The 24,684-nt window shown below is 52.1% G+C and overlaps 2 protein-coding genes across 8 annotated transcripts in view; both read right to left on the bottom strand.

Moving 5' to 3' along the window:
- The window catches only part of TARS2 (threonyl-tRNA synthetase 2, mitochondrial), a 16,207-nt gene extending 13,424 nt beyond the window's left edge, over positions 1–2,783 (bottom strand). Inside the window, exons 1-3 of one of the 3 annotated variants that reach the window (XM_058160105.1) lie at positions 2,669–2,783; positions 666–856; positions 387–510 (exon numbers count right to left, since the gene is read on the bottom strand). In XM_058160105.1, coding sequence (XP_058016088.1) covers positions 387–510; positions 666–856; positions 2,669–2,680 — 327 coding nt within the window. In that variant the 5' untranslated portion in view covers positions 2,681–2,783. Of the gene's footprint in view, positions 1–386; positions 511–665; positions 857–1,934; positions 2,306–2,668 lie in introns of those variants that run through there. The other 2 variants (XM_058160106.1, XM_058160104.1) reach the window with 2 other exon arrangements.
- On the bottom strand, positions 832–24,684 carry RPRD2 (regulation of nuclear pre-mRNA domain containing 2). 5 transcript variants are annotated; one of them, XM_058160102.1, is made up of 13 exons: positions 24,276–24,683; positions 18,949–19,078; positions 16,377–16,477; positions 15,825–15,902; positions 15,189–15,241; positions 14,783–14,909; positions 14,429–14,604; positions 13,828–14,113; positions 13,100–13,399; positions 12,494–12,697; positions 11,212–12,198; positions 2,669–2,780; positions 832–856 (listed from the first exon to the last, which is right to left on the bottom strand). In XM_058160102.1, the coding sequence occupies exons 1-12, from the start codon at positions 24,592–24,594 to the stop codon at positions 2,698–2,700; spliced, it is 2,844 nt and encodes a 947-aa protein (XP_058016085.1). In that variant the 5' UTR covers positions 24,595–24,683; the 3' UTR covers positions 832–856; positions 2,669–2,697. The 5 variants fall into 5 exon arrangements, with proteins under 5 accessions (XP_058016085.1, XP_058016082.1, XP_058016084.1 ...); XM_058160099.1 differs by lacking the exon at positions 832–856 and adding an exon at positions 9,050–9,128 and having other exon boundaries at positions 2,674–2,780; positions 24,276–24,684; XM_058160101.1 differs by lacking the exons at positions 832–856; positions 2,669–2,780 and adding exons at positions 5,964–8,913; positions 9,050–9,128.

The following is a 24,684-nucleotide window of genomic DNA, read 5'->3' as shown; positions in this document are numbered from 1 at the left end:
TACGATTCATATTGATATTGATAGTTTCCTGATTGCTTATTTGTACCCTCTGATTATCATTAAGTGTTGCACCTTATGATTCTTGATGAATGTATCTTTTCTTTTATGTACACTGAGAGCCTATGCACCAAGACAAATTCCTTGCGTGTCCAATCACACTTGGCCAATAAAAAACAATTCTATTCTAAAAGATGGGCATCCAACAGAGGCAACTTGCCCCTTTCTTGGAAGTGGGCCTTCTGAGCTCAGCTAGAAAAGGACCACGCTTTTCTTAAGGGAAAAAGGTGTCCTTGACAGATTGAAGCACTGCCAAACGTAGGCTTACCATGCAACCCCCACCCGTTTTTCTCTTTCCCAAAGAAATGCGCTCCTTCCTTGCTCCTCACCTGTTGTCCGGCCTGAGAATCAAACCCCACAAATTCCACAGTGGCATCACCCTCCAGAGGACGATCCAAGTCATAAAGGCTTCCGTTCACTCGTGCCGTCACCACGGTCTTGGCCAGATTCTGGCTGGAGGACAAAGGAGAGTTTAGATTCATTTTGATCAATGAATGTTTTTTTGAAAAAAAAAACACATTTGCCTGGAATAAATAAATGCCACTCCAGGAGAAGAAAAAGGATCTTGGGGATCTTTGTGAAGAGCTGCTTGGGTGCTTAAGAGTCACCTGATCTGCAAGGCCAGCTGATAAGGGGTGACAGTCCAGGATTCGCACTCGATGCTTCGACCATCTGGCAAGGAAACCAAGATTGGACGCTTCTCCCGGAGGGTTTGCTCCGCTTGGCGCTCATCTGCAGCAGCCTTCAGCCTCTGGTATAATGCCAGGCGCTCTGCAACTTGGGAGGGAAGATATGCTGCCTAAGGAGGGAAGGAGAAAACAGCCAGAGTGAGACTCTTGTGCGGGAAAGACACAAAGACACAGGGAATGCCAGAGCCCACTGCAACAACATTGCCAAAAAGCCACTAACAGTTGTTAACCTAATCTTGCGTAGCTTCTTCTCTAATAATATTGTACTACTAATAGAGGATACAAAACATTTGCTAGACCAATTCTTGAATACAACTCATCTGTCTGGAACCCACACTGCATATCAGACATAAATACAATCGAGAGAGTCCAGAGATATTTCACAGGAAGAGTCGTCCGCTCCTCTGCTCGCAATAATATACCTTATGCCACCAGACTCCAAATTTTGGGCTTAGACAACTTAGAACTACACCGGCTTCAGTCTGACCTAAGCACAGTACATAAAATTATCTACCACAATGTCCTAACTGTCAATGACTACTTCAGCTTCAACCGCAACAATAGACGAGCAAATGACAGATACAAACTCAAAGTAAACCGCTCCAAACTCGATTGCAGAAAATATGACCAGCAACAGAGGGGTCAATGCCTGAAACGCACTACCTGACTCTGTGGTTTCTTCCCCAAACCCCCAAAAGTTTAAGCTTAAACTGTCTACTGTTGACCTCACCCCATTCCTGAGCGGTCTGTAAGGGTGCGCCTTATACCTGCGTGCCTACCGTCCTTGTCCTAATATTCCTTTTTACTTACTCTTTTCATGTATCCAAATTATGTTTATACTTTTACCTGTTATCTTATATATGATTGACAAAAATAAATAAATAAAAATAAATAAAATAAAAAGATGAAGAGGCGGATCAGGCACAAAATTGGGATAAGAAATGAAACTGCCATCCTCCAACCCTCTCTCCGAAAATCTGCCTGACTGGGCAGCCCTGAACCTCCAGGCACGCACAAGCCAAAAGCAGCGCGTCAAAATCCAGGCAGCCTGCAGGTCCAGCCTTCCCGGTTGAATGCCTGCCTGTCACTTCCTAAAAAAAGCAGCGACCCGAGAGACGCCCTTGAACTTCCCAAAGGCAAAAGAGCCGCGCAGAAATACAGACGCCACCCCCGAGAAAGGCAGCAGACCGTGTATTCTCGGCGGGGGCCGCCCCGCCTCGCCCAGATCTTCTTCCAGACGCGAAGGAGACGCATCTCTCGGGGAACCCGCGTCCCAGCCCCGCGTTCCCACGTGCAAAAAACCCCCAAATTAAACCGCGAGTCCTTCCCGAGGCGACCAAGACACGCGAAACCAGGCAGCGGGTGGGCGTGGCCCAGCCTGCAGAAAGAGGAAGAAGAGCGCGGATTGGTTGCGCGGCCGGCCAATCGGCTCGCACGCGCGCCAGTCCCGGAAGGAGGGACGCCGTTGTTTTCTTTCCCCTCCTACAACAAAAACCCGAGGAAACGAACGTTCCGTCTTCGTTTGGAACGATAGCGACCCCTCGCTCTCGCCTTCCCCCCCAAAAAACCCCACAAAGATATTTTTAGGCAATTTATGACTCCCTCGACGCCGCCCCCTCCAAGTGTGCTTTAACTTATTTACGCTAAAGTGTCTTCCATTGCAAAAGACAAATTGAAATCTGCGCCCCCTTGGATTTGTCCCCTTTTGAGAAGGGGGGGGATTAAAGTCAAGGCATAAGACCCCTCCCTCTCTAGCCCTCCACCAGACGCAATCGTTGCCTTTCAGCCCTGAGTTCCTATCCATGCTGGCTTATTATTCTGCTTTTCCTCCTCTATTATCTTAAAGCCTGTGCAAAAAAGAGCCACCTGCCTTTCAGGCTTCTTCTAGAGATCCCCAAATGCCAGACAAGGCCACTGCTCACCTGATCCCACATCTGCCTGGGAGCAGATCTTAGCTCAACAGGGCTTTCCCCACAGAATGGGGCCTTAACAATTGCATCCTTGGGACCCAGGCCTTAGATGCCCAAACGATTTCTAAATAAAGAGATAAATAAGAAGAGATAAAAGAACCAGTGAAACGAATCAGTCCATCCAATGAGCCACCAGTTTACTCCCAGTCTATCACAAAACATACAGTTCCTTCAATGGGCCTTCAGAGAAGGACACAACTAGAAACCATCAGAACCGTACCTTCCTTCCTTCCCTGACTCACTGTAAACTGGTAAGCGCAAATGGACATAAAAACCAAAATAATAATCAGATGCCTTTAATATGAGGTAGGGAGACAAGTTGATAAACAAACAAAAAAACAAAAAACAAATGCAGAACTAGGTTGCACAAGCAAACCCAAGAATGATAGCTTTGACATGAAGCAGAGATCCTGTTGGCATTACGAATCCATTCACACAATCAAAGGAGATAGTGGAAGAGAAAAAAGGTGAGCAAAGGTAGATGTGGAAGCTGCTAGGTTTTCCCACTCACACAACATCACATATTTGAGCCAGGGATTACACAAAATCAAGTTAATTACATTGCAGCCCTGGGTGTTACATCCACATACCCTGGATTGGCAGCAAGCATGAAAACTCTGCGGGCCAAGTCACAGCCAAGCAATTCCCAAAGCGCCTCTGTCACAAATCCTGACTCAGCATCTCAAGGCACTGCCAGGAGTCACTTCTGTACCCCCTTTCTGCAAAACCCCCTGGCAACATAGACAAAAGAAAGCCACTCAGCCACTGGCCCGTTACAACCCTTGCCTTGAATCCCATTTGTAATTGATTTCTAAAAAAGAAGCCCTTAGCTTCTTCTCACCCACAAGCACCCAAATCTGCAAAGGGGAGACAGGGAAGTTAAGGGCTTTGGCGTGCATTCATGTCTAATTTCAGTCTACGTGCCATATGGCCTGGTTCTTCCAAGCAAGCCTAACATTGCCCTGGGATTTCTCCAAACTTCCAGAGGGCTTTTTCCTTGCTTCTCCTCCAAGTCCAAGGTTTTTATTCGCACATTTTGTTACCTTTGCAGATCAGTAGAAAATACTACCAAGCAATTGTCCTCAAAATTGTAGCTCTAGTAGCCTTTGTCAACTATTCCACCCCATCATTTCCTCCTGCACTGTATCCCCTGGCTTCACACAATAGATTCTTCCTTCAGCTAATGTGAACCCAGGCTGCGTTCCCACAACACATAAAGCCAGAAAAGCATCCAGCCCCTTAAAACTAACCCAGGTCAGCTAATGGCATCAACAGAAGATGCATTTGCTTTCCTCATTGGACCTTTTGCACCTTATAGCAACTCTGGAAGCAGCAGAATTATTTTGAGCTCCCCCAGGGAACCTGTCTTTGGCCAATCCAAAGGGAAGCAGACCCAGCAATAGAGCTTAACAAAGCTTAAAACACAAGGGGTTCAAAGTTAAGTGTGCTCAGCCAGTTTACACGATGGCACTCTAAGTCCTGGCTGCTTTCTAGAGCCTGTCTTCAAGGAAGCTGAGGTGGTCATGGCCAAAAGCGTTAACAGCCATCAGCCTCCTGGCTTTGCTCACTCCAAGGTGGAAAATAGAGGCCAAGCAACAAACCAGGCCTTCCCCAAGATCCTGGATCCTTTCCCAAAGGTGCTTTTCAAAAGGCAACTGGACTTTCTTGGTTTCTCTCCCTGAAAACATTCCACTTCTCATCCAAGCTTCTTCAGTGAAGTTCAATTCTTCAGTGAAGAACTGAAGAAGCTACTTGGATGAGAAGCGGAATGTTTTCAGGGAAAGAAACCAAGAAAGTCCAGTTGCCTTTTGAAAAGCACCTTTGGGACAACCATGACCTGGAGGATTGAGCATCTCCACAGGCATCCTACACAGATCACCAGTCCTGGGACCCATTTCCCAGGTCAATTCCGTGCCCAAAATTAAAGGCCTTTGATGGCTCTTTCGCCACTTGGTTCTGCCATCCAAGGCTGCTAGGACCGCGATTCTCACTCTTTTGCTAGTGTCTGACTCCCCCTGGCAAAACTTTCCTTATTAGCAGAAGCAGCCCAAGTGTGGCAGCCGATCCCAAATGAACTGGGGCAGTGGGAACACCTCGGCGGCAGAGAGAAAATGCAGTGGAGACCGTGTTGCTTCCTCACCTGTCCTCAAAGGGTTTGCACTTTTTTGAGTGTTTTCTGCAAGCAACTTGAGCATAAATATTGGACTAAAATGAGGAGCGGGAGAATTCTATAGGTGGCTTCCATATTCCAGGTACTGTCTCTCGCTCAGCAGATACAACTGGAATGGGGGGGGGGAGGGAGCTTGGGAAAAGAACCCAGCGCTCCCATCCTCCTAAGAGGAATTCCAGGATCCCCCCAAAGCCATCCAAGAATGGCAACCAAGAGTGCAGGGCTACATGTTTGCATGTTACATGTCTGCATAACGTTTGGGTGGAATCTGCAGCCCCAGAGCATATCTCGAAAACAGCTCTCAACACACACAAGGGCTGGTGAAAAGTCACATCGCACTAACTCGAGGCTATTTTTCAGCCTTGGACTGGCCGTTGTGTTGTAAATCCAGATTCAGGTAAGTGATTTGCCTTCCTGCCATGTCCCCAATTATTTTAAATCAAGTGCCTATTTTCCTGTCTGAAATTCGGGTTTCCATTAAAACGGCTGCACTTGGCACCAGACTGACTCCTCCATGAAGGCCCAAATATACAAACCAGAACAAGCCAGAACGCACAACTGCAACCCTGCTACCCAACACCTCCCACGCACCCCCTCACCCCCTTCTTGGCACTTGGGAGCAGATGAACGTGGTAGCAGCTTGCAACCCACATTTCTCCTCACTCATTCAATGTGTTATAACCGCCTTAAGGGTTGTTGTTCTTTTTTGCTGGGCTTTGCTTTCCCTCCACCCAAGACCCGCGTAGCGGGTCCCTTCTACCCCATCATAGTTTTACTTTTAAGAATAAAGTGACAGCTTTTAATAAATATATAAAAATTAATAAATAACAGCAACATAGTAGAAACAGAAAAAGGCTAAGGAAGGTGAGACCTAGAGGCAAGTGAGCTAGCCTGCATTTTGGACATAAATTCAGAATCCTTAAGAGGCTGGGGAAGAAAATGATTCAAGTTATTGTAACATCCAACCACAAATTGACCTGCAAACGTAGGATCAACCCCTGGACAGCCTTAGAACCAGCGTCGACAGTCAAAGGCGAAAGGACTGCTGTCCCTCGGGCTCTATGAACGGAGGCCACACCAGGTCAAGAACACTTTATTAGTATACAGTACAAAAATAAGGGAAGGAAGGCGATCGAGTCTCCTCCAAGGTGCCTCGCTTCACTCTGTAAATGGCACCCTTTCTAAGCCCCTTTCCAAACTATAGACAATATGCACAAATCAGAACAGTCTAAACTCCCCGGGAAACGTGGATCTGTGGATCTTGCGGCGGTGGGCTGCCCGTGTGTCTTCCTTCTGTGCCGGCTCTCTGCTCCCCCCTCCCCCCCTTTGCGTCACAGCCACTTTGTGCCTTTGCAGATCTTCTTGGGCTGGCCGGCAGGCAGGTGGGCGAGGGAACCTCCGGCTTGAATTCTACTCTGCAAAGCGAAGGGAGGGAAGGCAGGCTCTGCTCTCCGGCCACAGGGGTAGCAGCCTTGCGTACCTACTGAAGACCTGTGGGAGGGCTTATTTACAAGAAGAATATCAAAACCTTCAAACTAGTCATTTTATTAAATGTATTCATGTACAATGCAGAGACTGCTGTTTCCCACAAAGTTTCTGGAGTCTCCCTCCCTGTTTCTACCCCACCCCCAACACACACACACAAGAAAACACTGGAAAGTAAGTCAAGCCAACACAATACCCAGCGCTTTAAACAGGCACAAAAATAAAAAGCACAGCAATGGTTATTTACAGTGTTTTCCAAAGGGCAGCAAAGTCTGGGTTTGCCGGTTCTCTGAACTCACCCCCACCCCCACCCCGCTTTAAAGATTGCCCTGCAGGCATCTCTTTCTGTTCTGCTGATATCCAAGCCCCCTCCCCAAATGTGATCTCCAAAAAGGCCAATTTTGGTGGGAGGGGGCTCCCCCCACCTTCATAAAACCTCCCTTGAATGCTCCGTCTCTTATTCGCCCAACCCCCTGCCTCTCAGCTCCTTCCCAGAGCTGGCAGTTCTCTGTGAAAACAGGGAAATGCTGCAGATTTTTATTTTCGTTGTCCTCCAGCTCCCCTCCCCGGCCCCCCTCAAGTGAAATACAAAAGGAAAAGCAAAGCAAAGGCAAAACAAGCCAGACCAGGAAGTGCCCCCTCCTTCCAAAGAAACTTGGTTTGTCTTGCTACTCTGCACGGGGTCTGTACGTTTGCTGCCCGTCCATTAACTGTGAACGATTTAAAGTGAAAGCACGAAACCAAGGGACAAAAGAAAGTGACCGAGGGAGGGGGCAGGGGAGAAGACGACACAGTTTTACCATTAAAGTATTTTGTCTTTTTCACCAGCTATCAACTTTTTCCATTCTATTCCTGCCAACTGCCCAAAAGGTTCTCTATTTTTGGGTGGCGATTTTCAGAACCAGGAGCCCTTTGGACTAACTCAGTCCAAGTCACAAGAGCCCACCGTGCCCCAAAGATCCACAAAACTGCCAGGAGAAAGGGGCACCACGAGGACAGGAAGTGCTTTCGCTCATCTGGCACCCAGCCATTTGCGTCCAGAAGCTGAGATGCCAACCATGAACCTATTTAGGGCAGGGAAACTCTTCGCCTCAATGAGTTACATAGAGCATAATTGGGCTTCTCTCCCAGCTCCCCAAAAGCCCCCCCAACCAAAGCTGAAGCCTGTATCGGGAGTGCCGCAGTCATGCAGTAAAGCAGAGCTGTACAGATCAGCCACGTTGCTGAATTTTTTGAGCTGCGTGAGAAAAACGGGGTTTTTTTCCAGGAAAGCATCAGGCCCAAACTAGGGGACGGACGGACATAAACTAAAGCCAGTTATCCGAGCGCCCCCACTCCCAGGACCTCCAGACCGTGTATGTGGGGAAAGGGTGGATATCAAGCACTCGTTCGGCAGACAGGTAGAATTAGCTTAGGACAGAACTGAAAAATCAAGCTGTTTCCTACTATGAACCTCAAAACATTTACATATAAATAACAGTCCTCTACCGCTCTGGGAAACCGGACTCTTAATGGGTTCAATTCCTCCAGAGATGCTCGACTTAGAAAAAAAAAACCAACTGCAAAATACTAGCTACGGGAAGCTGACTTCATACAAGGAGAAACAAAGAGAAAATTGCTTAAAAAAAAAGTCAATATAAGAATTGGCCAGGCTTACAACAGGAAAAAGAAAGGGGTGGGGGTGAGGGAGATTTGTGTCTAAATAAATTCAGGAATTCTGAAATCCACTCAGTGTATCAAAACTGTACATCTTATTGTAAACATCAGCGCTGAAATACATGTGCAATGGCACAACTGAACTATATTTTTTTTAAAATACCGGGTTCCTGTTGATTGAAGGGGAGTGGGGAAAACTACAGTATTAAGAGAGTTAGAGGTTTGGGGATTTTTTTTCCATAAAGAAAGGAAGAAAGGAAGGAAGGAGAAAATCCAAGGGAGAGGAGGAAAACCAAACCCAGAATGCTTCCTTCGGTGGGCCCCCTTATCCGCCTGCCTTTGAGGGGAACGGTTGTGGGGGGTGGCCTTCCACACACACACACACATACACACAGGTGTGCACCCACGCACCCTTCCTTCCTTCCGAAGAAGAAGAGGAAGACTTGCTACCTCCACCCAATAGTTTCAGAGGAGATGCTTCTTGGTCCCAGGGGGGTGTAAGGAGGGAGAGGGATTCCTTGGGGAGCAAGTTTCATTCCCAATCAGCAGCTTCGACCTCTTGACTGAAGCCAGCCCACTCCTAAGGGTGTTTTTTTTTGGGGGGGGGGAGGAACAGAGGCCTCCAACCAAGCAAAACTTGGTTTGGCCAAGGGGGAGAAGGTGGCTTTGCCCCACAGGACCTGCCCTGCCCTGCCCTGCCCTCTCTCCCGTTCTGCTCCCATGAGCGACAAGCCCCCTCACCCCAAGAAAAGGCAGAGGGGGGCCTGGCTACTGCCCATCTTCCGGTTTCCTGTCTCCAGACCAGGCAAAAGCAATTGAGTCCATCAGAGAATTCTGGTCCTCAGCGATTGGAGACGGGCCTGAGGACTGTCAAAAACCTACAAGACTGCAAAAAGAAAAGAAAGATTAGCCGGGAGAGAGAGAGAGACTGTGATGGACCAGTGAAGACGAGGGGGCAGAAGAGGGAAACGGAGGCAGGATGAGAACAGGGGTGTGATGGGATGCAGGGGAGGGCGTTTCACCTTCTTGCGGACTGTTTACTTGAACGGTTACAGAGCGGGGCCCTTGCTTCAATCCCACTTTTCCTTCCGGAGTTCTGATCTTAAAAAGAAATCCCATTTTAATTTAATTTAGTCACTTCGGAAAGCTTTTATTGTCAACAACCACTTTTTAAGATTTAACTTTTAAAATTACTTCTGCAGGAAGAAAAAACCAAAATGTAAGCTTCCCTTCCCCTCTACGGAGGCCAATCTCGGAGGAAAAGAAAGTCAAGAAACAAACAGAACAAAATATATATCTATGTATGTATATATATATATATATCTATATATATATGTCGCAGCAGAGGAGCTCCCTCCAGCCGCGCGGGGCCCTTTCGGTCTGGGCGGGGGCGGAGTGAGAAGGGAAGGGGCCTGCCTCTTGCACTGCTTTCTAGAGTTCAGACACCCCTCCTCAGCTCAGTACCTGGGAGGGAAGAAGGGGCGTTTTGGTACAAAGAAGGGAGGGGCCCGGGCAAAGGGGGGCCGGGGCCTTTTCAGGCTGTTGAAGGGGTCCCGGTTTAAGAAGAACTCCCGGGGTCTAAAATCCGGCCGCTGATTCCTGAGCCCCAGCCCACCTCGGTTTGTGCCGTTCCGCTGAGCGGAAACCGAGGCGCCCACGGACAGCCCGGAGCCCAGGCCCTCTCGGGCAAGGGCCGCTATGCCCAGGCCCTCTCGAGCCCGGCCGAGGGGCTGACCGCTGTGGTCGCACTGAGGTTGGGTCCCTGGATCCCGGGGGGCTCCTGGCGGCAGGCTAAAATGCTCCTTCAGCGTCCCTTGGTGGAGGCCCCCATGCTCGGAAGCCATGGGGGGAGCCGGGAAAGGGAGGCCGAGATCTCCGGGAGGGGGAGGAGGGCTGGAGAACGAAGGGACCCCGCCGTGTTCCACCGGGAGAGGCGGCGGCGGCTGGGGGGGGAACGGCACCCCACTACGTTCGAGAGGTGGGGGCGGGGGAGGAGGTACCCCGTGAGGCAACGTCAGCGGGGAAGAGGCCTCCTTGGAGAAGGGGCTGGTGCGATCCACCGCTGGCATCCGTGGGGGGGGCACCGAGTGATCTCTAGAGAAGAGGGTGCTGAGATCCTTGGGCGGAAGGGCCTGAGGGCCCGAGGGGGGCGGCCCCAGCTGGTCTCTGGGGAAGGAAGCCCCACGCTCCAGGGGAGGCGGTGGGACGTGGCGGTCAAAGGGGGCAGCGAAGCCCCCAGCTCGGAAGTTGCTGACGCTCTCCTGAAACGAGCCCAGCCGGTCCTTGTACTGGCTCTGGAAACTCGACACGGCCCCACCGCCGCCTCCAGACCCCAGGGGGGGCATCTCTGTCGTGCCCGAAGGGCCGTGATCAAACGTGCTGCCCGCACTGCTCATCTCAAACCAGCCTGTTCGGGGGGCCTCTCGCCCATGCCCTCGGCTGCCCTTCCCCAGCACTCGGATGGACTCCACCGTCTGGATGGGCTCCCCGGACATCCCCCGGCCGGTCATGTTGTGGTAGCCCAGCGTCTCGATGGGCGCTCCCTTCTCCTCTGTGCTGTCGGGCAGGTCTAAGCAGGAGGAGGAGACCCTGGTTTCGATCCGGAAGTGCTCCTCCGCCTGCTTCAGCGGCTCCCCTCCCGGAGAAAGGCCGGGCAGGTCGCTGGCGCCGCCTTTGGGCCCCTGGCCGAAGTGCTTGCCCTCCTCAGAGGGCTTCCGGGAGGCGTTTTTCAGCATATTCTTGAACTCCATGGTCGAGGTGGCCGAGATGGAGGAGAGGACAGATTTCTCCGCGTTGGAGGTCGGGAGTCGGCTGGTGGGGCTCAGGAGGGTGTTTTGAGGTGAGAAAAGGGACCTCTGGGGAGCCACGTGGGGGGAGTCGGGGTACTGCTTCTGCAGCAGCCCTGAGTGCTGCTGCGTGGATTTAGGCAAACCGCTGTGGTTGGAATCCGGCAGGAAGAAGGCGTCGTTCTTGCTGGGCGTCGGGGAGGCGTCCGAGCCAGAGTCGTTTCCCCGCAGGGCGTAGCTTCCGTAGATTCCCGTAGAGGGCAGAGGATCACAGCTGTCGCTCTGGTCATGGAGAGATCGGCCGGGCTGGGGAAAAGGCGCCTTCAGGCCGAACCCCGAGGGCCTCGGCCGGTAGCTCGACATAACGGCTGGATATTCTGAGGGGTCAGAGAGCTTACCCGATTTCAGGATGGATTTGGCCGGCTGCTTCTCCAGGTTCATCAGGGCGGAGGGCGGGGGACCGGGGTAATCAAAGTCGCGGTAATCTTCGTCCTCCTGGAAGGAGGTGTCGGGGTAGAACTTCTCCTGGGGGGAGTCCATCAGTGAGGACGGCAGCTCGATCCCATCTGGGGGCGGCTTGTACATCCCGGCAGGGGAATCCCGGCTCAGACCGAAAGGTCTGTAGGCGGAATTGGGCAACTCCTGCGGGTAGCTGTCGTCCCGGCTCTGGAGGGGCGACCTGGTGCTGCTTGGGGTGGAAGAGCCGGGGCTGATGATCTTCGAGAGCAGGGACATGGTGTCAACGTTGCTGGAGGACGGCTTGTCCATCATCTCATCCTGCGTGGGTGTCCCGCTCCGTTCGTCACGCACCGGAGTGCCATCAATGCTGTCCATCGAAGTGCTGGTGGGCCCGCGGTTGAAGTCCGGAGAGGAGGAGGAATGGCTCTCCGGAGGCAGGTTGGACGAGCCCAGGCTGCTCAGGATGGGGATGTTCAGATTCAGGCCGCTGAAGCCCGGATTCCCCTTCAGGAAGTTATGGATCTTCATCTCCAGACTGGGCGAAGTGGGCTCCAGCTCCATCTTGGTCTCCGAGATCTCCGAAGACTGAGGTGTTGGGGTCTCAACCGGCCGGAGGGATGGGCTGGGGACCTGGGAGCTGGCAAAGCCCAGGGAATTGACGGGGGGCTTGAAACCGGACCCGGAGAGCCCGGGGCCGTGACCGGAGGGCATCTTGTTGACCGAGGTGGAGGAAACCTCGGCTGAAGAGGAGGAATTCGGAGAATAGCTGAGGCTTTGCGGCATGAAGGGCTGCGGGGGGGCCAAGACGTTCCTTCCCTTCCCAGAAGCCGTCGGGGTGTTGGTGGGGGCCGGAGATGAGCTCTGGGGGCCCGTCTCGTTGGGCTGGCTCGAATTCCCAGCAACGCTCTGAAGAAATGAGGACAAACCTGGGGCAGAAGAGAAGCTCGTTAATCAGACATTTCAGGTAAGTCTTCAATTTACGACCCATCACAGCCGTAAAATGAGCCAACGGTTCATGATGGGCCAGCTTTGCTGAAAACCAGAATTAAATGCAGTCATGTGACCGCAGGGGGGGGGGAAGAGGGGGGATTGCCCAGCGCAGTCTTTTTTATCAGGCACACAGAGAGCAAAAGTGGGGGAAGAAACTCGACAGCCTGCCCTGGAGTTAGAACCCGGGGCAGTTCAGGGAGTCAGTTCTTGTAGGGCGACCACATGGTTTACCTTGCAAGCCTGGAGTGGCCTGGGCCTGGCTCTTGGAGAGCGCGGACAGGATGCTCTCTGGGGTGATCTCCACTTTGGAGAGGATGCTGGCCAAGGGGTTGGGCGACGCCACCAGAGGTCCCGTCACTGGAGCCTTCAAGCCGCCCATGAGAGAGGAGGGGCTCGTTGGGGTGCTGGGAGAAGGCCTGGAGGCAGGACTGACCCCTGGAGGGAGGGAGAGACCGGGGCAGAGGTGAGCCACTTTGGAGCCAGAAGCTGGTCTCGGCTGAAGGGGTTCTACCCAGCATCCAGGGACCCCCCGCAAACACAAGGAAGATCAAGGGGGAAGGTTGGCAGGAAGGCAGCAAACCTGACCCCAGACCAAGAGTGCCTTCACGGCCCTTCCCTCCCCTCCCCGGCCGCTCTGCCCTTTCACCTGTTCACAGGTGATCCTTCTTTCCTGGCAAAAGAAATCTACCTGCAAATTCCCTGGAAATCCAACCTGCCTGTCTGGTGGGAAGAAGGCAGTCCCCTCGTGGGCAGCCCCTTTCTCTCCCAAGCAGCCCCATCTCCATCCGGCCAACTACCTGGGGACCCCCGGCCTCCCTCCCTCCCTCCCTCCCTCACCTGTGTTCTTCATGACGGAAGTCAGGCTGCTGAGGATGGAGCTGATCTTGGCCAGATCCACATTGGCCAGGTTTGGCAAAGCAAGAGCGGGCGACGGAGGAAGAGGGGCTTGGTTCGCCGGCTTGGGGGCCGGGGGAGTGATGGGAGTGGGCACCATCACGGGTACAGCCACCGGGGGTGTTCCAGAGGGTGCAGCGGCTGCTGGGGGGGCCACAGTCAGCGGCGAAGCCTTGGGGGTGGTCTCGGGCATCTTGGCGGGGGCCGGGGTAGAAACCACTGGCTTTTCTTTTCGCTCTTCCACTAATTCAGAAGACAAAAGAGGCATGTCATTTAAGCCTTGCTGGGCAGCCTGCAAATCAAACACAAACACACACACACACACACATACACAAGCAGTGGGGCTTTGAGCTGGTTTAGACTCCGGACCGAAAAGGAGAGAGTCCGAGGTGGGAGAAAGCTGCAAGCCAATCTATGAAGCATTTCCTTGCCAGGGACAAAATGGCCCCCTCCCTCGGTACATGTGCGGCCTTTGGGACACCCAAGCAGACAGATGTTTTGCAGCTGGGAGGCTGTGGGTTGCCCTCCGTTTACACCTGTCTGTCAACCTCCACCTCATACCCTCAGTGGGGGCCACTCCGGGTGCGCGGCCCCTTCAACCAGCCCTCGGGCGCCCAGGGGAAGCCGCATCATTTTCTACCTCGTTCCCCTCCCCACCTCCGGGACCCTACCGATAATTTTGGGGGCCTCGTCTTCCACGTCGGAGAGCTCCATGTCCTCCACATCCCGATTGTCTGTGGCGAGCTCTGGCAAGGGAGATTTGGCCGCTGGGGCCTTGGGCGACAGGGCGGCGTCTTCTTCCCCCATCCCCGGGAAGGGGGACTCAGAGCCCGTGGGGGAGGGGGCGTCCATGCTAGGCGAGGGGACGGGCGACTCCTCTGGGTCAGGAAGGGTGGCCTTGAGCTGGTCCAGTTTCTTCTTGAGGTTGTTCACTCGGTTGGCGAAGGTCTTGTAAGCCTGAGGGAGGAAAGCAGAGGAGAGTCAGAAGCAGAAATGAAGGGAGGCGGCGTCACGGCTGAAGCAAATTCAGTACCGCACGGGGAAGAAAACCATCTGAGCTGGCAACACGAAGGGAGGGAGGCCCCGTCTCTGGTGCCCCTCCAAAGCCCACCTGCAGTGGGCCAAAGACTGGCTCCGGCTGCGGAGGAAGGCTGCCCGTTCGGCTCGGCTTTCGTTGCCAGCCTGACAGAAGAGCAGGGAGCTCGATGGGCCTCTCCCCACGAGGGCCAGGCCCATAACACGTCATGGCTGTGGGTGTTCCTGCAGACTCACGTTGGCCACCACCTTGACCTCCTTGTACTGGGCTTCGTAGAAGATGCCGGCGTTCTCCAGCACTTCCGTCAGCGAAGGGCCGTCCTTCACCTGCTTGTCCAGGCTGTTGACAAACTCCTCCAGCTTGGCACTGGCCTCCTCGAACTCCTTGGAGAATTTCTTCCCTCCGGTTTTGTCTGAAAGGCCCGAGAAAGGGGCGTTTTGGGCCAACCCAGAGAACCGAGCAGTATCTACATTCCAATTGCGGGATTAAGCCCCAGGGAAGAAAAAAAACAACCCCAGGCCCCTGGAGAAGCTGCCCCCCAAGGGTTGCCAGATGGCGCTGGAGGGTCTGGCCATTCCTCCCACCTTTACCTTTTAAGCATTTCAGGGTCTCGGTGCTGCAGACGTCCACCCTCATGGTGGACAGCTGCTTCTCCTTCAGCTCGATCTGGTCTTCCGAGAGCTTGTGGGAGAGGAGCTCATCCACCAGCGACTGCGGCTGCAGGAGGGAAACCGAGACCCAGTTGAGCCCAGCCCGTCCCACCAAGCCCACGTAAGAAGGAAGCGCCGGGGGTGTGTGTGTCAGCCCCTCCTCTTAAGGGGTGAACTGACCCCCTGGCTTGATTGCGAGCGACGGGGGAAGTTTTCCTGCAGAAGGAAGGGCTCCGCTCTGCCTTGGGAGCTTCCCTCCTCGGCCCACAATCCAAGGGCCTCCCAACCTCCCACATTGAGGGCCCCGCAAGCTGAGCTGAGCAAAACTCTTCGTTACTGGACTTACCCGAAATTCTGCCACGATCTTGGATTTTAATGCTGCCTTCGGATTGGTAGAGGCTGGAAAGAAGGAAGGAAGGAAGGAAGGAAGGACCATCTCGTTTAGAAAAGGGAGCCAAACCGTCCCCAGCCCTTTTGCCTCGGCCCACTCCTCTCCTTCATCCTGGGATGTGAGCCTGACCTCCCTCAGGGAAGCTAATGGTCATTCTGTCTGCAGGGCTGATACAGGTTGGGGCCAGGAGTTACAGGCCACCCAGCGGTCCTTTTGGGAAGGTGGGCAGAGGGCCATCCGAGCCGACTCAGGCCATAAGCTTCAGAGTGGAGGTTGGGGAGAGTCATTGCTCCGTCGGGGGAACTTGAGCTTCTGACCGGCACTAAGCGGCTTCCTCAGCAGCCCATCCTGACTGCTGTCTTAGGGCAAGGCCTTCCCTGTCTGCCATTTGCCTTCCTCTTCTCTTATTCTGCCAAATATGGCTGTCGTGAAACATGGCTGTTCGGTTAGTGGCTCTCAGCTGACAAAGGCTGATCTCCTGTCACATGGGGGGGAAGGGGAGCCCTCCCCCTGGAAGCTTCTGGGGGGGCCCTTCTAGGCCCCTCTAAAAGAGGCCTCCGGCTACCCCATTCAGACGTGGGAGTTCCTTACTTTGAGATTTCTTCCAAGACTTAGTTGGCTGTTTGCTCTGAGTCTCTTTCTGCTGCTTCTGGGATTTGAAAGTGGAACCTGGAAAACATTGTTTTGTGTGCTGTACTCTGGGGTGTCTCAGAGTAAACGCGGAGAATGGGAACGGCCCAAAAGGCCCTTCTGCTTCAGCTTCATGGGCTGCTCCCCAAATGAATATAGATTTGAGTACAACACTCAAAAGGGAAGGAAATATTGAAAATTCCCAGTGGTTTTCCCTCCAAAATACAAATTGAGAAAGGGCCAGGAGGAAAAGCAGAATAAATTCAATGCACAGTTTTCAACTATTTCAGGACAACGAGCTACTCAAGAGGATAAATTTTAGGGAGAAAGCAGAGTTTCAGCCAACACTGTGGAGAGAAAAGAATTTGGAGCTCAGGTCCTCCTGTCCAGTCTGGTTGCCTCAATGCCCAACATCCCTGACTCAGTCAGTCTGTCTGTCTGGTTGGCTGCTCATGTACACATGGACAAAACCATAACAGGCCCAGGAACAAGAAAAAACGTAGGGGAACTTACTTAAAGCTTCTTTTAGAACGACAATGGTTTCTTCTGGATACACATTTCTGTCTTCCCATATTTTAAATATCCTCTCTATAGACTTGGAGACGGATGGATCTCTACAAACAACAGAGAGAAGGCCGGTTGTGGTTGTCTGCCTCTGTTCCCTTTTGCTCATGCAAGGACCAAAGAGACGGATATTTTCCGTTACGAGCAATTCCACCTTAGGACTGAAATCCACTCACCCACAGATTCTGGCAAGAGTTCAAATGAGAGTAGAAGGGTTCTTACCAGTAACATAAAGAAGGGAAGAAAACACCCGGCTCAGGGGCTCTAATCTGAGGGTGGCTTTCTCTATATCTCAGAGCAAGGAGAACAAACAAAACAGGTCTACCGAAACACTACCTTCCCACAAATATCTGAATTTCACAGTACTGTCACCTGACTGCAGAGGTTTTGGATGCCTCTGGAAAACACAGGCCAACGGAGGTTTTTCCAAGCACAGAGAGCGAACAGAAACCCTCCCAGGCTCTCCAGTTCAATGAATGTAAGGCACCGGATGGGCAATTCCAGACACAGCATCAAACAAAGCTTGTTCCTCAAGCAAGCCTCTCATTAACAGTTCCATGGATAGGGAGGAATGGGAGAAAGTGACTTCCTTAAAAAAATATCCTTCTCAGGGCGGCCACCAGCTGCCTCATTGACCCTTCGAGTTGCCGAGGTAGAGAAACGTCGCTTGACATCAAACCAGGCAGCCCCAGATTTTGGTCAGCACAGCTGCCGCTCCAAAAGAAATAAAACCCTGAAGGGTTTTGGAGTCGGTAAAAGCAAATAACATGTGAGTTAAATCTACGCAACCAAAGTATAGGAACCTTCCATGAGAAAAGCCAAATATTGCCCCAAGCATCTTTCACAGGCATAGCTCTCCGAAGGGGCAGAAGGTGGAGGCAGCAGGATCCAAAGAAAGGCAGCTTCCAAGGAGCTCTGATTAGGCTGGGGATGGGCATCCATCGCTGCAGCCCCGCCCACGAGGAGAAAGCCCCAGAAGTAATCAAGGAAAAGAGAATGTAAAAGTTTAGAAACGCCATGCTCTTTTCTCGGGAACCTTCCCTAAAGGAAGAACTACCCAGAGCCCCAGACATCAAACAGAGGATCTTCTCACCACCCCCAGGAGATTCAGTGGAGCACAGTCTCCAGGCAGGGGAGCAGAAGGAAGAGGCCAACCCCTGCCCACCTGCAATTTATCGTATTTTTCAGAATATAAGACGCACTGGAGTATAAGACGCACCTTAGTTTTTGGGGAGGAAAATAAGAAGAAAGCCGACTGGCAGGTGGATCGGCCTCCTGAAATACCCCCAATCAGCTGTTCCCAGAGGTGAATTTTAGTAACAGGTTCCTTGGTTGTGAGCTCTGTGCCTTGCTTTTTTTTGGCTTTTTTTTTTCTGCCTCTGAAACTTCTGAAACTCCATTTCAGAAAAAACTTTTTTCTGCCTCTGAAAGCCTCCGAAACAGAGCCTCAGACAAAAAACCTCTGAAGCTCTGTTTAGGGGCTGCTTTTCTGAAGCTTCTTTCAGCCTCTGAAACCTCCGTTTGAGAACTGGGTGGGGCTACATTCGAAGTATAAGACGCACCCAGATTTTCACCCTCTTTTTTTGGAGAAAAAGGTGCGTCTTATACTCCAAAAAATACAATAGTTCCACGGGCCAGGAGAAGGGAATTGCCGGAACATCCTTGTATTTCCAAGTTAAGAGCCTCTGAGCTGTTTCTGATACAATAATAATAATACTATCAGAGTTGGAAGGGACCTTGGAGGTCTTCTAGTCCAACCCCCTGCCCAGGCAGGAAACCCTACACCATCTCAGTCAGATGGTTATCCAACAATTTCTTAAAAATGTCCAGTGTTGGAGCATTCACAACTTCTGCAGGCAAGTCGTTCCACTTATTGATTGTTCTAACTGTCAGGAAATTTCTCCTTAGTTCTAAGTTGCTTCTCTCCTTGATCAGTTTCCACCCATTGCTTCTTGTTCTACCCTCAGGTGCTTTGGAGAATAGCTTGACTCCCTCTTCTTTGTGGCAACCCCTGAGATATTGGAAGACTGCTATCATGTCTCCCCTAGTCCTTCTTTTTCATTAAACTAGACATACCGAGTTCCTGCAACCATTCAAGTTTTAAAACTTTTATCTCTGACTTAGCTGGAAGGCTCCCTTTCTCACCTCACCTCACCTCACCTCAGCATGTGAGTTTGGAGAAGATCATACAGGCAAAGAGTGGCCAGAGAGAATTGTAGCCACTGGCAATAAAACACCCAAGAAACAAGGAACTCTTGCACTGTTGACAAATACAACTTCAGTTAAGCCAAGCTTTGTAGCTTTCTAAGAACGACAACCGCTTCTTAAGAGGCAGGACGCTCTGGCTGAGTCCGAGCACGCCTCTCGAGCAGCAAATCCCGTCCCTCTGGCACCTCATCAAGCAGCCCCCCGTTTGGCATCTCTCGGCCTTTTCAAGGACGTTCACGGCACAAACCTGCCAACGCAGCGAGATCGGCATCGGGAGGAGCAGAGACACGGCCGCAAAAAAGCCTCAACTTACTTCACCAAAGCAGCGGCTTCAGGTAGCACTTCGGCAAACGTGTCGCGAAAGACGATGGCGTTTTTTCTCTTGCAGTTCTGTATGACGTCGTTAGCCAAGTAGAAGAGGTTCAGTCGGTGAGCGAAGGCAGCTGAGAGCAGAAGAGAAATAGAGGTCAGTCATGCAACCTGGCGAGGTGACTTTGGACGGATCATTTTTAATCCCCCTCTTCAACCCTGCCATTTACCTGTTTATTACTCCTGCAACCGCTCTTCCCAGCTGCAAATTTGCAGGGAGGGTGGGTGTCTAACGTTTAAAATTGGCCACCCTCTTAAAAGCCAATTTGCAGTAGGAGAAAGAGTTAGAAAGGGAGGAAGAAGAGAGGAAGGGAAGGGGAAGGAGGAAAGAGAAGGAGAGGAAGAATGAAAAAGGTAGGAAGAGATGGAGGAAGGAAGAGAAGGGGAGGAGAAGAAAAGAGAAGAGGAAAGGCTGTGGTAAAATAAAGGAGGGTAAATGGCAAAAGAGCAGCCCAGAACAACTAAAAATGAAAGTTAAAAGACAAGATGAACGGAACATGATGGCTAAAAGATTGTACATTGAAATATGCTTATGAGAAATAAAAATAAAAATCTATTTGAAAAAAAAAACACCACCAATTTGCAGCGCTTCTGCTTCACCTTCAAAAGACACACAAACATCCCACCTGCAGATTCGGGGGGGGGGGCGGCAGAGGATGCCTTTTCTTTGCTTGGGGTGCTCTGTTGAGCTCAGGGGGCATCAGGAAATGCCACCCCTGGTACCCCAATGCCCTCTGCTTTTCTTGGGGCAGTCAGTGGGCTGGAGGTTTTACCTGCCAGGAGTGATGGTGAACCTTTCGATCTTCCATGACCCCACCCCAACAAAGGGGCCCTGAGCGCCCTCTTTCCTTTTCAAACCACACCCCAGCCTGAGTGGCTGCCATTTGCTGGGTGACACCCCAGAACGGAAGCTCCGAGATTACTTTGCTATTGTCTGACAAACCTTACACCAAAATCCGTCCAATCCTCCTAGCCTCCAATTAGCAAGAACACAATTACTAGGATCAATTACAGAAGTTGGTCTGTTAGGCCAGCAGCCCTCTTCCGGCTGCCAGAGTTGTGGGATAACAACACCCATTGTTCCCAGCCGGCAGGAGGAGCAGCCTAGCCAAACCAGAGACTTTGTGCAGTAGCTGAGTGGGCAGGTGGGCCCAAGAGAAACACTCTCCTCAGCTCCCGGGTGTGTATGTCTTATCTAGCACCAGCATCAGGCATTCGAAAGCAAAGCAGAGGCGCAATTCAGCTTGCACAAGTCCAAAGGGCACTTTCAAAACAACGAAAAAAGGTCCCCCCCACCCCGCCTGCCGAATCTGCTCCGCAGGTAGAGGTGGCCGGTTCGAGTCAGGAGTGAGAAAGAAACCCCACTGGAATCCCAAGGAAACGGTGCCTCCTTTGTGGAGAGCCTTGATGCTCCTCACAGCTTCAAGATCACACCAGTGAAGTCACAGCCACTCTCCAACGTGATTTTTCCTTCTCAAGAGAAAGGAGGAGCTGCCCTTCTATTTTACCCCTGTGGGCACATTGTCCTACTTTCCCAAAATCTGGATTACCCGCTAGGGAGAGACCCAGGTCTGCGGAGTGACCTACCAAGCACTGTCTCAACTTATTACTTGGGTGCTGATCATTTGCTCTGCTCCCATCACCTGCCTCACTGGGGCCAGGAAAGAAGAGAGACCCTGGCCCCTGCCGCCAAAGCTTTCCCTCCCAGAGCTAAACGTCTCCAAATTATAGGAACCTCCCCACCCTCCTTCCCAGGGGTACGGGAGGCATTCTCTATGCCAGGCTGCAAGGGCCAAAGTCCCTGGCAAAGGGAGGACCAAGCAGACTGCTGAAGCGCCCCACTAGCCCTGCCAGGCTACCTTCCCCACCTTCCTTCCTGGATTACCATGGGATAAATTATTCCAATCCCCGTTTGGTTCAAAGGCAGCTGGACAGGCTATCCGACTCAGTCGATTTCTATTGCCAGATGTTTTAATAACAATCCTCAGGGGGGCCCCCACCCACCTCAAAGAGTGACCAACGGCAAATGTTCTGTGGTACTAAAAACAAAACAAATTTCTAGCACGGCTGAGTCCCAAAATGGTGCCCTCTGGGCACAGGGGGACCAATTCCATCCTTATATAGGGAGAATGCAGGCATCTGTGCCAGACTTGCTCAGCCAGCATTGACAATCAGTTATTCTGCTGGCTGTCAGGATTCCCGACTGTATCCCCCTGCAACAAATGGAAGTTGCGTACACGCATAAGGCGAGCCAAGGGATGGCCAATAGCCCCAAAGGTTTTGGCTTGGAGTTGGTGTGAAACCAACCACTTATTTAAAAAAAAACAACCAACCATTTTCTTTGGATGTTGTGTCTTTGAGGGCAGGAACTACCTAATCACTCTTTTGCAAACTACTCAAGGATCATTTTTTGGAGGAAGAAAACCTTTAAATAAACAATGACACAATCCATGGATCAACAATAGAGGAGAAACAGCAAATGCTGGTATGGCCTTTGGAGGGATGCTTATAGCCATTCTCCTGCTATTTCAAAGGGCGATTTGCACAGATTGTCTTAGGAATTCCTACCATAATCGTGCAAGGACGAATCTGTGCAAAAGGGACATGGTGAGGGTTTTGGCGCAAGACCCCTCCTCCCCCACATCTCAGGAGGTTCAAGCTGCAGAGACTCCTCTCTGGAGACCCCTTCCAGACAGCCCCCCTGGTGCTCTGACCCCTCATTCAGCCCAAAGCAGCAAATCAGCTCCAAAACCTCAATGCTTATGCTACACCAGACTGCTCCAATCTCATGTGCTCTCCCCATCTTGCATGGACGTTCTGAAAAACAGTCCTGCAGGCGTGTGAAGTTCAACTCCCAGAATTCCCCAGGCAGCCAGTATAAAAAGGTGCGACCGCAACACGCAACCACAGCATTTCTGTCCCTTCAAGAGTCAGCAACTCAGCCTCAGTCAGAGGTCAGACCTGACCCTGTGTTTCCCAAAGGGGCCTAACTCAGCACCCCCAGCAAGGTCTGTGTTTCTAGCCAGCTCTGCTTGAGAAAGGAAATTCTTTTGGGGAGCTGGCTTAGGTTAATTCTTTTAGGGCACCCCACAGCCAGTGTAGGGAAAGGTAATCTTCCCCACTGAAATGCCACGGCTTGAATAGCTACATTCTGCAGCCATATGAAACAAAGCCAGAGACGGCTTTCCCACCAATCCTGAACTGCCAGACTCATCAATATTCCTTTCTTCCACCTTATGGAAGGGCCGTTCTTTTAACTCCATGAAAATATAACTCTGTGAGAGTTTAACCCAAGAACTGCCTTAAATCGGAGCACAGCGGATATCTGATTAAATTGTTGAAACAGTAAATTACCTGTTTCTATGGGCAGCCTCTATGCCACTCCCACCCCAGTATATAAGACCATTAATATGGATTTTTTCAACTGCACCACCAAGCTTTTAAACCAGCTTTGCCCTGCTCTCCTTATGGTGGTCAGTAACACGAATGTCAAACGGAAACCTGTAGCCCGTGGTAATAATTTGCCGTTTTCAGAAAATGGAGACCCTATAATTTTTATAACCTCGATTCTAAGCCTTGGATGGAAATCCAAGTGAAATTAATGAGATTACTAATTGTGCTGCAGATGGTGATGTTCCCTCAGGGATGATGTGGCTGAGGCAAACATTTCACAGCCCTTCAAGATTTTAACCGTTATGTGATATTTTCAAGCAAATATCCAATTCACAGACACAGTTTCATGCCGGTCACCAGATCCCACAACTTCTTAGAAAATCCTAGAACCAGGGGCCATTCCAAACATTCAGAAATTCAGAGAAAGCATAGATGTGAAAGCTTTTGGATTCACAAGACAGTTCAGAAAACATGGGTAGAAAAAGTATCTCTTTTTACTTAATCCATTCTCCAACTCCTGAGAAAAATCAAGTGAATTTAGAAGTGTGGGAGGAGGGGAGGAAAGGCCGGCCAGCAGTGAGGTCAGGCACCCATTCAGAAGCTAATCCAGGCAATGACCAAGAACTGTTGACACCAGCACTGCTATTTCATTCACAACCCAGATTTGCATATTTTTAATGCTCCCTCCATAAAACGTGTTTTTCGTTCTTTCTCCGAAGACTGAAACACAGATGTTGTCCACCTCGGTCTGCCTTCCCCACCTGCCGCCTCCAGATGTGTTTCTAGCATCTGGGGAGTCACACCCCCAACTAGGATTAAGAGTAGCAGGTTGGAAGAGACCATTCAGGAATACCACCCGACAGGCAGGACTTTGGGCCTTGACCCCACCTGCCTGCTTACAGCAACATTTGCAACCTTTACAAAAACACACCAATTTTTTTTATTTTAAAAAAATAAACCTCACGCCTGACAAGGACTCTTAAAAGACGAGGAACGCACCCAATGAATCCGGAAATAGGACCCTCAATCCGCTAAACGTTTCCTGTAAAGTGGCCGGCACCCCTTGTCCAGCCACCTGTGGGGGGAAGAGTTTGCCATCAGCAAAACAGCCCCCAACCTTTTTAGCAATCTTAGCCCCAAAACAAAAGTTTCTCTGCCATCTGCACCCATCACAAAAGTCAACAAAACTTCCCTCAGCATCTCTGTGAAAAAGGGGGGGCACCTTGGCACCATCCTGAAGCAAACCCAGCCAGAGGGGAGGATTCCTCCCTGCCTGGCCGTCCTCTGCCAGGGCTGCCATGCTTGTGCCCAGACAGACAGACAAACCCAGAAACGGCCGGGGTCAACTGCAAATTGTTGTTGTTGTTGTTTAGGGTAGGATGGGAACACGACAGAGGAGAAGGAAATGTATGTACACAATCTATGTCAACTTCCACATGTCTATGGAGGCTCAATGGGGCCAAGGGGCAGCCAAGACGGGGGGTGGGGAGCAAACGTTGGTCCAGCTGCCCCCGTGCAAGTCCTGGCGGGACCCCTGCCCGCTTCTTCTCTCCGGGCAAGCGGAGGAGGCCGCGGAGGGCATCAGCCTGGCTCAATGCTTACAGGGCAGCCCTTCCCTCCACCGTCTCCTCCTCCCCCCCCTCCAATCCCAGGCCATGGGGGGCAACTCCTCCGCCATCGATTCGGCCAGAGGAGGGCAAAGCGGGGGCGCCTCTTTCCACCCGCCCAAAGGCCGCCCAAAACAACGGCGGAAGGGCGGACCGCGGGGAGGACCTGCCCGAGCCCCCCTGCCGCGAAGGAGCCTCTCTTTGCCGCCGCCCCCAACGCGGCCCCGTGGCAGAGGAGCGGACCACGGGGAGAACCCCCCCCCGCACTCACAGCGGCGCATCCAGTGGATCCAGCGGCGGGCGATGGCGGCGTGGTGGCGCTTGTTCTCCAGGCACCAGGACGAGAGGCCCTGGATGGACTCCATGGTGTTGCTCAGCGCTTGCAGCTTCCTGTCCAGAGACGCCTCCAGCCCCGACCACGACGACGAGGAGGACGAGGAGGAGGGCGGCGGCGGCGAGGGCGCCGAGAAGGCCGCCGCCGCCGCCGTGCCGGACGACGACGGGGCCGCGGCCGAGGAGGAGGAGGACGAGGAAGACGAGGAGGAGGAAGAGGAGGAGGAGGCGGAGGAGGCCTTGCCGCCGGCCGCCATCTTCCCTCCCCTTCGGTCGCACCAGCAACGCCGCTCAGGGCGGGCGCCAGTGCGCACGCGCGCGCGCCCCGCCTCCCGCGCGCCCCGCCT

Source organism: Ahaetulla prasina, chromosome 17, assembly GCF_028640845.1.
Source record: "Ahaetulla prasina isolate Xishuangbanna chromosome 17, ASM2864084v1, whole genome shotgun sequence".
Taxonomy (NCBI): domain Eukaryota; kingdom Metazoa; phylum Chordata; class Lepidosauria; order Squamata; family Colubridae; genus Ahaetulla; species Ahaetulla prasina.
The sequence above is the reverse complement of the archived record's forward strand: the minus strand, read 5'-3'. Positions and strand labels throughout refer to the sequence as shown.